The sequence below is a fragment of the Ixodes scapularis genome, unplaced genomic scaffold, assembly GCF_016920785.2.
Source record: "Ixodes scapularis isolate PalLabHiFi unplaced genomic scaffold, ASM1692078v2 PGA_scaffold5__190_contigs__length_132052651, whole genome shotgun sequence".
Classification (NCBI taxonomy): domain Eukaryota; kingdom Metazoa; phylum Arthropoda; class Arachnida; order Ixodida; family Ixodidae; genus Ixodes; species Ixodes scapularis.
Window position 1 is genome coordinate 51,367,034 of NW_024609880.1, and position 16,523 is coordinate 51,383,556.

The window sequence follows — 16,523 nt, forward strand, 5'->3', positions numbered from 1 at the left end:
AAAACACCCGAGGTGTCGTTACGTTTAATTCACTTGGCACGGAACTATCTATTACGAGTCGCATCTTACTTTATTCGCGTAGACGCCGCACTTATACACAAACTGCATTTTAAAGTCGCATATTCTGTTGACAAAACACGGTGCTTGGCTCCCATTCCCAAATGCAAGAAGAAACAAAAAGCGAGACGACGACACTTTCAGGTTCCAGCCTGACGCAACGGTAAAAAAGAAATACAAAAGGACGACGAAACAATCGGTATAGTTGTGTAAACGCATTTGCCCGCCTTTTACGTCCAAAGAAGTAACGCAAAAACTTCACCAACCATCCGGTTGTCGGTAGCAGACGACGCCTGCACGTAGTACGCGCACGGGCGCGCGCAAATCCGCAACGGTTTGCGAACACGGGCGACTCTCTAATTGGTCCGTTCGCTTTTTCCCGGATGTGACGCTTTTCTCCACCTCCAACTTCCGGTTTCCAGCTGACAGCAACATCTCGCGCTGCATCGCGCGCGTCGGATATCTCCTCCTCAGTCAGTGGGGGAGCGAGCGAGGAAAGGTGGTGGCGGCAGTGGCTGTTGTGTGTGCGTGTGTGTGTTTGTGCCTGCGCCGCTGTCGACGGTGATCTTTGACAAGTGGTTCTCAACCCCTATTCGTCTCGAAGTGTCCCTCGAAAAGCCTTCCTTCCTTCTGAGCGCGGTGGTGGGGCTCGTACCGATGTGAACTTTTTTTCCCCTGAACTTTCTTTTCATCTTGAGGCACCAGCCCCGCCGCCTGAGCCAGCGACCATGCGGGCCGGAGACGTCCTGGCCGAAGAGCAACTGCTCAACGGCCGCAGCATGCTCGGATTCGAACACACGCTCGTGAGTAAACCAGTCCCAAGTCTCTCGCTCTTTGTTCCCTTTGGCGGTTTGAAAGCAAAGAGCCGTCGGAATATTGGAAACAACAAAGCCAGTGCCAGCCAGCCATGTTTCGAGTAGTAGCGCCGACAAAAACGTAAAAAAAAATAAAGAATAAAAAGGGGCAAGATCGGAAGGAAAGGACGAAGTTGTCTCAAGTTCTTTGCGCTTCGCCGGTTGGAGTAGAGGAAGTGGCAGTAGCCTTTTTAGTGTGACGCGCTATCGGGCTTCGAAAAATAAGATAAGAACGGTGATGTAAGGATGTTTCTGAAGGAGACGACGTCGACGCTCGAGATTGGACTTGTACGTACGTCTTGGGACGGCCTGCAAACGCAGGTTGCCGCGGCCGCCGTCGTTGCGTGATACTAAGAAAAAAAACTTCTGCGTTGCCCGCGCGCACGTGTTCCTGCTATTTCGTAATTGTCGGCGAGGGATTTACCGTCTCGCTCACGTTAATGAGCGATCGATCTTTTGTGATCGGGCAGTGGGAGGCCCTAATCATTCATTTGTGTCGGTGTGTGACTCGTTTATGTTAGCCAACTGAAATCTTTTCTTCTGTCATACAGTAAAAACGGCTGTATATTTTTCCTTGTTTAAAAAAAAAAAAAAAAAAAAAAAAAAGCTTCTAGAGTGCGTTTTTTTTTTTTTTTTTGTCTTTCACTTTAAAAAGTGAACAACAATCGCACAGCTTGTTCCCACGTAGCACGAGAACGTTCTGAGAACATTCCGGGAATGTTCAAGAGAACATAGACAACATGCTTGAAATGTTGGAAATTTACGTAAGAACATTCTATTAACGTTGTCAGAATATAGCGCAGGCACTTATCGCTACATTCGGGGAATGTTTTCAAAGGGATATTCTTAAAACGTTCTGAGAACGACATAGAACATTACCAGTATATTCAATCACATGCAAATATCCTAACAAGGTTCTCAGAACATCCCAAGAACTTCTGCAACTTTCTTGAAATGTTGCAAATTTATGCAGGGACATCCTTTCAATCTCCCCGGAACGTGCGTGGGTACATCCCTACATTCAGGGAGCATTTTCTGAGGCTTATGTACAAAGGTTTTACAATTACGGTTTGATTAGGAAACAGTACTAATCAGCCGCACTACATATATAGATGATGGTAAAGCTGCTTCGCAGGGCGATGGATATTTTTATTCAAAATATATTTTTAGAAAGCGGAGGCACAAGATTACCGCTTTTCCTGCTCACCAGCCCGAGCACGTACTAACGACAGTTTACTCCTACCTGTCACTTGTCAACTTCTTTCATTCAAAACGTGCTACGTACATGACCGATTACTCACTCCGAGCTTAGAACAGATACACATGGCATCCCACACTCAACTGCAGGATAAACCCTTTCCAAAGTGTTCTGCCCCTCATGCGAATAATAGGGTCTATTCAAAACTGCACCTCTACATACGCAGTGAGTGCCAAGTTTATTATGAAGTTTTGAAAACCATTGTTTTTCTCCTACACCTTATATTACATTCCTCGGTAGATTCATATAAGATAAAACTGATCCCTTATGCTAAGTTTCAAGAAACTCCACTTAATTTGAATATTTTTGGCACAAAGTGGCATACAGTGGATGGTGTTTCGAACCACAGGTTGCGTGAGAGCTCCGTAAAGTTGGCTTCACCTGCGAAAATTCTAGGAACGTTCGCAAGCGAACGTTCAAATAATGTTGCACATATGAATATTCGAAGGCGAATGTTCCGAGAACATTAGGCATACGAATGTTCGCTAACGAACGTTCCTAGAATGTTGAGCAGCTTAACTTGTGGGAAATGTTCGCATTCGAACGTTTTTTAGAACGTTCTGAATGGTGTTATAACGTTCCTTCAACATTCAGAACACCCAGGGAATGTTTGCACGACATTGGGTGCTACGTGGGTTGGTTAATTGAGGTAATCTCTTCATCGCTGGCTGTGGCATTTCGTTTCTTTTACCTCGAAGGTATCTAGCAATACATGCGAGGAAAAGCTAGAAAGTGGGAGAATCCAGAATATATGTGTATGTATGGATGGATGGATGTAGTCCATACATACATCAGTATTGTATTCTGATGTATGTATGTAATCCATACACACATCAGTATTCAGTATTGTTACTGCAGACCTAAGGCTCATATGCTGGTGTACTTAAGAGGTCCATTCTTGAAGATCCTAGTTTATTAAAATGTCCTCGTTATTTCAGTGCGAGCCAGACGAGCGTGAACACGAGCTTGAAAGTACATAAACGTTATTCGAGTTTCATTGGAGGTTTCTCCATTTGGTTTGCGTGTTTTTGAGGTAATTACTTGAATCTTTGCGTCCACCCAATCACTTTTTTCTACTGCATATATATTGCCATATCAGATTCGGTGAACCGATTACAAAGGTCGTCAACTTACCTTTGTCTCCAGTCCACGCTTCTTCTCGATGCATTGTTGCAACTTGCGTGAGGCAGGACCGCGCGGCGGCTTTCAACAGCGCACTTTTCAGACCTCGGCACCGATAGTGTATTAGACGCTTGGGTGTGGCCTGCAACATTTGCCTCCTTTCAATCAGAACATTCGGCTACCTGGGATCATGAGAAATTCTTAAGTATACTTAACGTAACATATAATACCACAAAGAAAATAATAAAAATAACGCGGTTTGAGGTTCGTCTTTTGAAATTTATATAAAGACTTGTTGCATGGCAGGGATGGGCAAAATACATGCAAATATGTATCGAAATACAAATACAAAATACTTCGCCAAATATGTATTTCATTGCAAATCTAATTACATTTCCAAAAAAATCATTTAAGTACAAGATACAAATACAACCAAACGTATTTGGTCTCCTCCAAATACTTTTCCAAATACATTCCTCAAAATTTGCGTCAGCGACTTCAGGGCACCTGCAATGGGTTTCTAGGTATCTCATTTTAATTTTGCATCGCACATATGGGAGTTAGTGTGCGAGGCTCTAGTAACGTAATCGAAATATAATCACAAGAAAATGTAATTTGCTTAAACGTAATAGGTGAAAAAAGTACAAAGCTTCCAGCAGCTTTTTTTTGTCAATTACATTTTGGTATAGACCAACAAAGAACCGAGACGACCAAGACGCGCAGCACTAGCCAGAGAATTTTTTTATTGTTGCAACTCGCACCACTTACGAAAATCTGGACGACGAAAAACATTTAGAATGTTCCAGGCAAACATATGAATGGAAATCACGCTGGAAAGCATCACAAGTTGTCACAGGCACTTATTTAGCCTGTCTGCCTGTGAACGTCAATTTCGTCACTATTCTTGACCTGGAGTAGCATCGTAATCACAAAGTCACTAAACGCTTGTGCTTGATTGAGAGACACTGCATTCGATGCAGAACGTCGCTTTCTTCCTGCTCTGGACACGTCTTAGGATGAGCAAAATGAGTCGTGACAATACATTTGAGGGATGTATTTTCGCCCACAAAATTGTATTTAATTACAATTGTATTTGAAATACCCACGTTTTAGTATTTAAATACACACGTCAAATACATTACCCAATTTGTGATGAAATTCAAATGCAAAATACACAAAGTATTTGAAATACGTATTTCAAATACTTGTATTTGAAATACTGTCCATCCCTGTTGCGTGGTGATCCTTCGTGTTTGTTTTCCCGCCAGTCACCGAAGTGTACCGTCTTCGATGTCTTCATATCCATCGTCAATCGTGACCTTCAGAAACGAAAAAAAAAAAAAAAGATGGAAGGAAACAGACGATCTGAAGCGTCATTATGAGTAAAGCACAGATTGGAAAGCGACGAACAACACAACATAATCTCCTCTGGTTTTAAAACTGTCGTGTTCGCTTTTTTTTTTCTTTTTTTTTTTTTCTCGTCTCGGGTTGATCTTATGTCACAAACGGGCAGCTCTTTCGCACACCAATGCCTGCGAGGTCTTGATCACGTGGCTTTGTGACTGGAAGAACCAGTTCTGGGTGTCACAAAAGGGAACAACTATTACCGCATACGTGGTGGACCTCGCAGCGCATGCGGCTGACACGTTAGGGTACGGGGTTCGAACCCCTCCAAGCCCAGGATTTTTTGTAAATTTTAGCAAACGTTGCTTTTCTGGAAAGTTAAGTCGATCAAAAACCAAGCAAAAAAGAAAAGAAAAAGTACGGTTTCTCACGGAACGTTAATAATTTCCTCATTTGTGCGTTGTATGATGAAATATGTAGCTGCACCTTAGATTAGCTTTACGTTACTTTACCAAGACGTACACACTTTCCAAGCGCCGAAAGCATCATTGCAGCGAGCCGCCTCATGCCAGTCGTCCTTCCGTCGCAGGATGCGTTGTACCTTTCTCTTTAAGTCAGCTTAAATCAGTTTTACACCCTTCTATTATTTTTATTCGCGCCATCATAGCATTCGGTCTGTCGTTTACTGAAACAGTTTAGCGCTTATTTAGGGAGATTTTGCAGTTGGAACATTTTCTATCTGCGCTCTGCCACAAGTTATCTGTTCTAAGACGATGGTCACTGGTGCCTTCTGCTTGTACCTTGGCACAACAGCAGGGATGCAAAGTCATCTTGACATCGAAGCAGTGTCACACATTGAGAGCTCATGGACACTCGTGTCGCTTTAACGAAATGTGGACAAAAGGTGAACTCACGAAGATTTCTTGGGGGGAGAAGATGAAAGCAAGGTCGTCCCATCGATTATTTATTTCGAACCAATTGTTCTCTATTTTATCTCAAGGGCATTGTGCAGCGTTGTGGGAACTTGGCCGCCAGCTTGCGAATTTATAATGTGCGTCCCGTTTACACACACACACACACGGTGTTTCCGCGGAGGCTTTCGAATATTCCTAAAAAAATATGCCGTTCGAGATGAAAAGAAACTCTTTGCGGGAACAAACTACGGCGTCAAGCAAAATAATACTAATTAGCAAGATAAATTACTTAAATTTACTAATTCATTTTTTACTCAGTGAAAATACTAAACGTATGGTTTCACTGAGGACCTTGCTGAGCATTATTGAAAACCACTAAATCAGCTCTCTTTAGAAACATGCAAGGCAGCAGGGTCGGCATTTTACGGCGTCCGCGGTCCTGCTCCCCGGTGGTCGCGGCGCGAAGCCTCCGCCTCGCCTCCCTCGTAGGATGGAGGCACGTGGATTGAATAAAGTGGCGCGCACGTGGGGCGTTGCGCGTCTTGGCCACTGGGGAGCAGGACCGCGGACGCAAAGATGCGCTCCAATTTGAAGCCGAAACTTAGAGACGCTTCTTATTGAGCGTTTTTACGAAACGCCGTAAAATGCTGCCCCTGCCTTCTATCTTAGAACTTGCTAAACATCGATGATATTTTGCAAGTTTCTCAGTGGAACTATATGTTTATTTTGACTAATTAAAATTAGTACATTTTAGTTGACTATCTTGCTAATTAGTATGTTTTTGCAACCCTTGGCGTCTGCCAAGGCTGGAAGTTTGTTCAGAGTTTCTTTTTTATCTCATACAGCATATTTCTGGGGATATTTAAAAGGTTTCGAAGAAACACACACGCACACACTCTCTCTCTCTCTCTCTCTCTCTCGATATATATATATATATGGGGTGTCCTAAGTCACCAGGCTCGATCTAAAATGGACCTTAAAAATCGACGCCTGCACGTAGCAATCTAAACTTTTCGTCAAAGGTCTATTTCTCAGGTCGGTTTTGTCTTGCAAAAATTAGAAAGCGTAGCTCCCTCCTTCCTGTGAAAAATGGGGCCAAGATACTTGCCAGTGTCAACGGCGGGCGGCGACGCAGACGACCAAGTCGAGTGGCGGGTCGCGTTTCGCGGTCCTATTGATAGAAGGGGCTACCTCTTTATGGAGACTGCTCGCGACCACCGTGGTTTATTAAAATGAGCATAATCTTTTTGTAATGCACCTTTGGTTTAAAAATAAATGCGAACAAAAAAATCTAAATTAAAAAAAAAAAAACGCCTTTGCGTAACGACGGCGCTTTTGCTGCCAACGGATTTTGTCTGCGTGTCGTGTGCTTTCTATCGCTGTCGGCTACACCTTCGGATGCTTCTCCCGACGTTATCTATCAATGCGCGCGCCAAACTCACCCCACAACTCGACTTGGTCGTCTGCGTCACAGCCTGCCGTTGCCCCTGGCAAGGTTGTTGGCCCTATGTTTTACAGAAAGGGAGCTACGCTTTGTAATTTTACAAGACAAAACCGACCTATGAAATACACCTTTGTCGAAAAGTTTAGATTGCTACTAGACCGAGCTTAATGACTTGGGACACCCTATGTATACAGGGTTTTGCACGTAGCTTGAGTCAAGGTTTAAAACTATTTAAGTGCATTTTAGGAAGACGAAACCAAACGAATAAGTTTGTTCATTGTTTGGGGCAAGTCAGGCTGTTTTTACATTTTTCATAATTACTCTCGAAATATTCAATTTAGAGCAAAAGTTCCTATGACAAAGTTGTAGAGCGTCCTCAGTAACATCCAATTCAGTGGTTTTTATCAAGAAACCACTGAATGGACTTCTTCCAAAACCGATGCGCCCCATCGCGGCAAAATACCACGCAGTGCACTCTGGGAACTAGTTGGCCACTCAGTTTCGGTTTTGACTGAGCAGCTTCATCTTACGCTATCACGCCGCGACCGAACGCGCTGCTTGCGTTTTCCATTATCTGACTTTTCACGAACACACAATACACTCATTCTCGAGCGATACAAAACGAAGACCGGGGCACTTTCCTTGGTTCCCGAAACACCGGATATTGTGCGTGCGTATGCAAACGTAGTAAGTCGTGGCTTGGTCACTTTACCCCACGAGTGCATCTTTGACCTCAATGTCAGTAATCCCGTCTAGTACCAGTGAACTGCAACTGAGATTTGTTCGTCTGGAGCCTTACACGCATTTTGTTTGCCAAACGTCCGCTTCTTGTTACTTCATTGGGCGAAAAGCAAGCCGTATCCTCACAGAGTATCAAAGTTGAGGCCAGCGTTTACGCATAAACTTTTAAGGAAACGCAATAAATTCGACCTCACTACTGCACAAAAGTTACTATGACGTCTTCCTCGTGTCATCATATATCTCCCACTCAAATTTTATGCTGATAGAAGATGAACTTTTCGCAAACGTTGAGATCGGCTAGCAGGGATGGGCAAAATACATGAAAATATGTATCGAAATACAAATACAAAATACTTCGTCAAAAATGTATTTAATTACAAATCTAATTACATTTCCAAAAAAGCATTTAAGTACAAGATACAAATACAACCAAATGTATTTGGTCTCCGCCAAATACTTTTCCAAATACATTCCTCAAAATTTGCGTCAGCGACTTCGGGCACCTGCGACGAGTTTCTGGGTATCTCATTTTAATTTGGCATCGCACACTCGGGAGTTAGTGTGCGAGGCTTTAGTAACGTAATAGAAATATAATCACAAAAAAAAAAGAAAATGTAATCAGCTTGGATGTAATAGGTGAAAAAAGTACAAAGCTTCAAGCAGCTTTTTTTGTCGATCACGATACGACCAAGACGCGCAGCACTAGCTAGAGAATTTTTTATTGTTGCAACTCGCACCAGTTACAAAAATCTGGACGGCCTGCGCATTTAGAATGTTCCAGGCACAAATATGGATGGAAATCAGGCTGGAAAGCATCACAAGTTGTCACAGGCACTTATTTAGCCAGTCTGCCTGGGAACGTCGATTTCGTCACTATTCTTGCCCTGGATCAGCACCGTCATCACAAAGTCACTAAACGCTTGTGCTTGATTGAGAGACACTGCATTCGGTGCAGTACACTGCTCTGGACAGTGAAAATAAATTTGAGGAATGTATTTTCGCCCACAAAATTGTATTTAATTACAATTGTATTTGAAACACCCACGTTTTAGTATTTAAATACACACGTCAAATACATTACCCAATTTGTAATTAATTACAAACACAAAATACACAAAGTATTTGAAATACGTATTTCAAATACTTGTATTTGAAATACTGCCCATCCCTGTCGGCTAGCTACGACGGAGGCCCTAACAAGCGTTCCCTACTCCTCGCTAAGCCTTTTTGGACGAGCTTTTACTGACGCCCGAGATCTGTGCCGGGAACGGTGTGTCTGAAATTATCTCGGCATACTCAGGCAGGAAGAAAGCGAACACATAACAAATATTATGGCCATTAGCAACCGTCAAATGCGCTTTGAATTCGTTCGAGCACTTGTCTGAAGAATGTCGCACCGTGCGCCGGACGGGCATGAACCCCAATGCGGTGCGCATAGGGGTTCATGCCCGTCTGACGCACTTCCGACGAACGGTGCGACATTCATCACACAAGTGCTCGACTTTTGCATTCTTAAAACGGTCTGTATGCGCGAATTTGCCGATATGATTGCAGGATAACTTCATGCGCATACGCGATGTTGAATATTAGTGGAATGCAGGCGGGTGGGGACTTCACTTCGTGCAGTGCTGCGGGTCAGTACAGATAAGAGATAAGAAGCCTGTTAAAATTGAGCTTTTCAATGGCACCTCCGAGTTTTACCTCGCATAGTCAGGCACATTAAGAAAAACAGTAATTGCAAAAAGTAATATTTCGTCTATGGACGCACGAAGCAAACAAACTGCCTGATCAACAACACTAACGTAAAGGCGCGAGCTCGATGTATGCATACTTATTGGTTGCTACAGCTTGTTGATTCGTACACAAGCAAGATCCCCGAGCACCCGAGCCTCGCAACCTCGAGACTCCCAGCACTGGCACGTCCACATACCTCGATTGGAACGCTAACAGGAAGGCTCAAGTACAAAAATACAACAAGCATGTGTTAAGACAAGCTATACGTCTCGGGCTTGTGCTAAAGCTTCGAGGTCTGGCCATTTAGGTGAGTTTAGAGACCACAAATGACGCTCTCGGGACCAGAAAACAATCTCTTGTCGACGTGTCGATCGAAACCGAAACCATGCCACCCTCCTCCCTGGCCTACTAGTTCCCAGAGTGCAACGCGCGCCTTGTTGCATGCAGGGATTTATGGAAGTAGTCTATTGTATTGCAGCGCTCTCAGCAGTGGCTTGGATAAATTAGGCCTGCATGCTGAACAGAGCACTGTTGACTAAACAATGTTAACAAATTCACGATTTTTTTTTTGTGTGTGTGTGTGTCTGTGTGTTTTTTTTTTTTTTTAGTGATTTGGGCACTTTTTTTGAAGCCTGGGAAAAACGAACCGCGTAAGGGCTCGTTCACACACTTCCAACCGAGTACGTCCGATAGAGACCAGACCGGTTTTCAAGCCTCTTGCGACGTCTTAGGACTGAATGCGCTGTTGCGGAGCTGGTCCTAAGACGTCGCAAGAGGCTTAAAAACCGGTCTTGTCTCTCTCCGTCCTGCTCGGTTGCAACTGTGTAAAGTTTTTATGACAAAAAACACTGAATTCGATGTTTCTGCGGACGGTCTACAACTTTGTCATTGAAACGTTTGCTCTAAATTGCATATTTCAAAAGTTAATGAATTAATCCTAATTACTTAGTTAATTGGGAAAAGAAATAGAAAAAAGAAATAGCCTGGCTTGCTCCAAATACTGAACAACCTTGTTAATTTGTTTCGTCTTCCTGGTATGCACCAAAATATTTTCAAATATTTACTAAAGTTACGTGGAGTGCCCTGTACATATATATATCTACTATATATACATATATTGTATGTGTGTGTGTGTGTAAGAAAGTTTTCAGTCTGCTATTTTCCAAAGGCGTGTTCGCGCCTTTGCTCCCGTCCGCCCGAAACCACAGTCTGTCGCACAGATGACACACCGTACCGGATCGTCCGTGAACTGGCGCTTGAACTGCCGGTTGGCCTTTGTGGAATGGCAACTGCGCTTCTCGTGTCGATGATGGGTCCGCGGCGCTCTCGTTGTCCAGCCGCGTTCCTTGCTGCTCCCTTTTACACCTTGCTGCGTCTGACGTTCTCGCTTCTGGTCAACTTCGGTGCTACACAAGGCCCAGTCGTCTTTTCTGCCAAGAGCACACTGAGATATGCTAGGAAAGGGGTCGCTGTTCCAGGGGTCTATAGACCTTTTCCGCTTACTCTCGCCCCCGACCGCCAAGAAGGCACATCCGGTATGGGCGACGAAAAAATATAACGTTTCAACCTGCAAGTATTAAAAAAAAAATAGAGGGGAGACAAAACGAGAATGGGTGACGGTTACACTTATCTTCTAAATGCATTCTATTGGCGTGGCGACGGCAAAACAATGTTTTCGCCCATACTGGAAGTGACGATTTTTCAAGATGGCGGCGCCCTTGTGAAAAAGGTCTATACAGTATAAAGGGGGGGGGGGGGGGTTCTGCACTTTGAGTAGAAAATTCGGGGGAGGTGGGTGTTGTTTGGGGGGAGGGGGGGGGGGGGGGGTGTAAAATCAAGAACTCGAGGGTACATCCGAGGTTCACAATTTGGGAGACCCACTTTGATCACACCACGCTTATAACACGGAACATAGTGCTTTGTCTCTTTCACTATACTTTTTTTATTTATATGGTTATTTGTTTGCAGGGTCGTTGGGCGTTACAGAGAGGAGCTAGGTGAGCCGAAACTGGAACAATGTACATGCAAAAGAGCGACCGGTATACAGATGTTGACAAACTGCAGACTTGAAGGTATAATGGTCGGTGATGGAGACAACGGTGACATGAAGGTGGTTGCAGTCCAAGCCAGTTTTGAGGACAAAGGAGTCGAAGTATAAGTTATAGCACTACAAGTGTCTGTGTCTTTCTTCATCTGGTTGCTCGTCCTTTACGTTGTTTTAATTTTTCAAATATGCTTTCCTTAAGCTGTAACAGAGCATATAGTGAAGGCGATTATGCGATATTTTCGAGATGAGAACGACCTGGTCTTCTAATCATCACGACAGAAGCTGGTAAATCTAGCCTCTTTGTTCTAGCGACCAAGACAACTTGAAGGTAAACGTTCGGCAGCCCTCTGCAAGCGGTATGTACACCTCACGTCTTCCGTCACGACCAAAGACAATCAGTATTAATATAGCTGTTCCATAGCCTTTTAGTTGTCTTCAGATAATTATGCGGACGGTTCCGAAAGTTTCAATCGCTTCTGGTTATTTCCTACAAGTTCGACGAGATTCGCAGACTGACAACCTAGACTTTATTTATTTATTTATAGAAGTATCGGTATTGCTATGGATCTTTCTTATTACCGATAATTATATTGGGTTTTTACTGTCGACAGTACGGTTTGCTCCATGACTATAGTTTTGTTTTCACCACTACTTTGTTCGCCGGAAAACGGTGTCAAACTCCAGTAGAAATCGTTCGCGTTCAACATTAAAAGAATTGGAGGTCTACTTTGTTATGCTCGTTTTCACCTCAAGAACCGTAGTGAAAAAAGAGTCCGGCCCTTCGCGGAGCATTACTAATTTCCCCCCTTTTAATAGACAAGATATATGTAGGTGCATTTTAGATTAGATATATGCTATCTACTTCGCGCTTCTTGGTTGGAAGAATTAAACGCAATCCGACCACGACGCACGCTTCCAATGTAGGTTTTTTTATATTTTATTTTATTATTATTTTTTTTTTTTTACGTGTGTCGCGGTGCGTATTGGTTTTGCAGCCGACGACGTGTGTCGTTCGTTTTTTTTTTTTTTTCCCCTTTTTTTTTTAGCAGTGAAAGCGCTTGCACGAGCAGTCGCCGAAAAAAAAAACAACAAAAAAACAAGTAGATAAATGCCGTTTTCCGTGGTTGACGTCGTTTGCACACTAAGGGTCTTGGCAAACCTCTTCCCTCTCTCCTCAAAAATCTCCCTTCCTTGTTCGATGGCGCCGTCACGAATGCCCATCGAAAGCGTCAGGAGGTTCTTCCATCATTTTGTTCCGACAGTCATTTGTTTGCAGTGAGCAAGCGGGTCTTTATGCGGCGGCGGACGGGTGGATGGGGTCGCGAAGCTCGTGCCGTCGCACGAAGAGAGAATCATCGTGTCCACGTCTGCCAGGTCGCTCTATCGCGCTTTCGAACGGGGGGCGAGGACGAACACGCGGAGAGAAACACCGTTTGCGCCGTGTTCGTCCTTTCGATAATCATCTTTGCGGACGAGCTGAAATTATGCTCCGTTTCGCCTTCTAAGATCGCCCGAAGTAAAGGCGCTTCGCACGAATTTGCTAGTTCTCGAGGACGCTGTGTTGTGGCTCGTCTTTGCTTGACAACGAGCTTGTAGTTAGGGATAATGCGGTAAGAACGCAAGCTGGTGTTTTCTTTTTATTGATTTTTTTATCCCTTTTCTGTCCGCGCTTATGGGCCATCGATCACCGGTAATCGATCGGTTCCAAGTGCCACCAAGAAATTAAATTTAGCGCGGAGAGTTATGTTCTACAATCTTGTGGATAGCTGAAGAACTGTTGTTTAAGCTCTAACGTCCTGGGAACGGTGGTTGCACCTGCCTAGCAAGGCTAACTGCTTGCAGCAGCCTTCGTAACAAAGATGGCATTATTTCCCCAATTCAACAGTATTGTGGCATATTTGTTTTAGACGTCAAGAACTCTGGGGACACTTTAAATGATGTTATTATCAGATGGTTGTCGGTAATCGTCCCTATCATTTTCATTTCTTTCCTGAGGCGCCGCTAAATATGAAGGAATTGCAGTCGAGGTTATGGCAAAACAGAGGTAAACCACGAAGAAAGCATTCTGCTGGGGACGTGAGGTGTACTATCTGTGTTGCGCAAATATAAGCATTCCTTCGTTAAAAAGCACACGTGTTACGGAGGCTAACTCTCCGACGGACCAAAAATAGACGACGTCAGTTAGGGTACACAATAGCCGTGGGTATGGAGCACATTTTGCATATTCCGAATTTTTTTCCTTGTCCTTTAATTTGACATAGCTGTTGAAGTTTCGGCGTTTATAGGCCTTCCGCACGTACATTGTACTTAAAAAAAAAACAAAAAAACATTATACCTCTGTTTCTTTTGAAAGAACAACTAATTGGCCACATTTTAATGTGTCATATTTCTTCGTGCGGAGAGAGTTTTAAACACTTGAGACTGGGGGAAGAAGGATGAGGCAACCAAAGCAAAAGAAACGCAGAAAGGACACTAACGTGCTTTTTCCGTTTCTTCTAATTATGCCCCCTCTCCCCTTTCCAAAAAAAAAAAACCGTTTTTTTTTTTTTTTTTTGCAAAATTACGTATTGTTGAACGTCTAGATGGTTGAGCGTGTTGGTTATTTGTCTTAAATGTCCCTCTTTCCTTATCGTGAGTTGAACGTTGAACGTCAAAGTTTCAGAACTAGCCATTATCTTCTAAAAAAAAAAGTTTTAAGTGATTTTCTGAAATTTTCAGTGGGAAAGTGGCGGCAGACGGAGGAGCGCTTGAAAGCATGGAGGAGCTGAATGCCATCAGTTACCAAGAATGGGCCCTCATTTTTGAAAATCACTTACAACTTTTTAATAAAATAGCGTTTCGTTTTGAAACTTTGACATCTGGTTCAAACCGCTAGCGCTACTTTTTTTTTTTTTTTTGCAAAGAATATGCATTCGGCAACGCGTAAATCATCCCCCCCCCCCCCCCCCCCAAAAAAAAAAAAAAATAAATAAATAAATAAAATTGCATTTTTGAGGTGTGTGGGTGAGGGGACATGCTGTACTTTGGTTGCTTCATGTTTCTCCACCCAGGTTCCAGGTATTTTATAAGAAAATAACAGTTTGCGATGTCGCGAACCTGCCGAGGTTCTAGGTTTTTAACAAATTTTAACTCTAAGTGCGACAAAAGTTTGACCAATGTGCGCATGAGCTAGAATTGTGGACGAGTTGGCGCCACCTGGTGGAGGGAAGTAACACTGGCTAAACAGTTAAAAAGATAATTCGGACTTTATATGGCGTAAGCATTCCTAATCATTTTTTTCTTCAAATTTAGTATAAAATTGTTCCATACAGTTATGATTATAATGCAATTAAATGCAAAGGTGCAAGCCAGCTTCACAAGATTGACGAAAGTAATCCCTGGAGAAGGAGAACAAGAAGTTTGCTTTTTCCATAGATTATTTTCGTCCATACAGTACATTTTTTTTTTTATATTGTCATCGGTTATAGTTTGAGGTCAGCAGGACTTCGAGGGGAAGACTCGTGGAGCTCAAGGCTCCCGTCTGTTAACCGGTCAGTCTAATATGTAAATGAATGTACGTCGGCCGGCAACCTTAACCTTTCCTCCCCCAGTAATATCGCGAAGTGCAAGTTCAGTATGTCGCATGCTTCGCATCGTTTTTGATTTCTTGGGAGCGTGTCTTTTGCATCGGTGTTTTTTCAGGGTTTGGGATTCCCCCGGTAGGAGTGCAAGTTGGAAATATTTGGGGGGTTTACGTCGCAAAAGAACTGAGGATATGAGCGATGCCCTGGGGACTCATTGGACGTGTTTTCTTACTCTGTCATTGTTTTCTGTGCGTTTTTATATCAGGATGAATAACTAGCAACTGGCCCTACTTTACACCCTTCCGGACTCCTTGGAGAAGCGTTCGAACGCTCTATATCGAGCTCCAGGAGGCCGAAACGGAACCTCTGTGCCACGAATGTAAAAAAGTGATCGTGTAGTTTGTGTATTTAGACAGCGAGACTGTGGGTGTCTGGTGTCTTCGCCGTAGATAACAACTTTAGTCAATGCAGCACGACTGCTAACCTGCAGGTTAAAGTGCATCGTGCTGTAGCGGTGCACGACTGCACGCTAGCTCATTCAGATCAGAAGAGGCAGGGGAGGGGAAATGGACTCCAGGACACGGTGTAAGATACACTCTTTAGGTGAGGACACGGCGGGGCTGAACGCGCGGCGCGAGGAATCAGATAGTGTTCGTTCGACGGGCATCCGAAAGGCTGTATCATTCCGCGGCCACCGTGCCCGCGGCTGACAGTGTCGCCGGCGGCCAAACGGCGAAACTGTGTGAGAGCGAAAAAAATGATCTCGTTGCCGTGACACCCCGGTTCACCGTGGTCTTTCTGCACGAGCGACAACCTCGCTGGAGCTCTGCGCGTGTGGAGCATGAGGCGGCACGAGCCGTCTTTGCCGTGCCCACGGGTCGACGAGTCATCTGCCGGCGCCGCTTGAAACCATAGTGAGAGAGAGAAAGAGAGAGAGTGAAAAGCGAACTTTATCTGCGCTGCGCGAGGAGCGCGCTGTCCTCACCTGAAGAGTATTACCTTACACCGTGCTCCAGGGTCCTTGCACTCTGCAGCGCGCGCTTCCGCTCCACGTGCTTCGAGCTGCATTGATCTGAACTGAAACTATATGTGTACTATACTCAGTTTCACTTTAAGTATGAGCTTAGCAGGAGCTACAAGAGGGAGCTCCGGGCTTTCGGCGTCCCTGCCAAGCACGCGCGCTCGTGCAGTGCAAGCACTGTTCGGGGCCACGTGCTCGCGCTTGCAGCGACGAAGTACATACAGGTCCTCAGTCCATCTACGGTGGCTAGAAGGGGGAGGTGTCAGCATCGCGCTGCTTGCTCCGTCTGCGGCGGCGCTCTATTAGATCATGACGACGATAGGTGGCGCGCTTGGGCATGCCACCTGCTCTCCGAGGCGCGTGCATGCTGAGTGCTACGAACGCAGGGGTTTCGTCGGCGCTACGATTACAAAATAGTATCGCC

General features: G+C 44.3%; 1 protein-coding gene across 2 annotated transcripts in view; it reads left to right on the plus strand.

The window, feature by feature from the left end:
- The first annotated feature begins 470 nt into the window (after positions 1–470).
- LOC8027904 (chloride channel protein 2) overlaps positions 471–16,523 on the plus strand; it is a 98,549-nt gene continuing 82,496 nt past the window's right edge. Inside the window, exon 1 of one of the 2 annotated variants that reach the window (XM_029993959.4) lies at positions 471–860. In XM_029993959.4, the coding sequence (XP_029849819.1) occupies positions 786–860 (75 nt within the window). In that variant the 5' untranslated portion in view covers positions 471–785. The remainder of the gene's footprint in view (positions 861–16,523) is intronic. The other variant, XM_042293975.1, reaches the window with a different exon arrangement.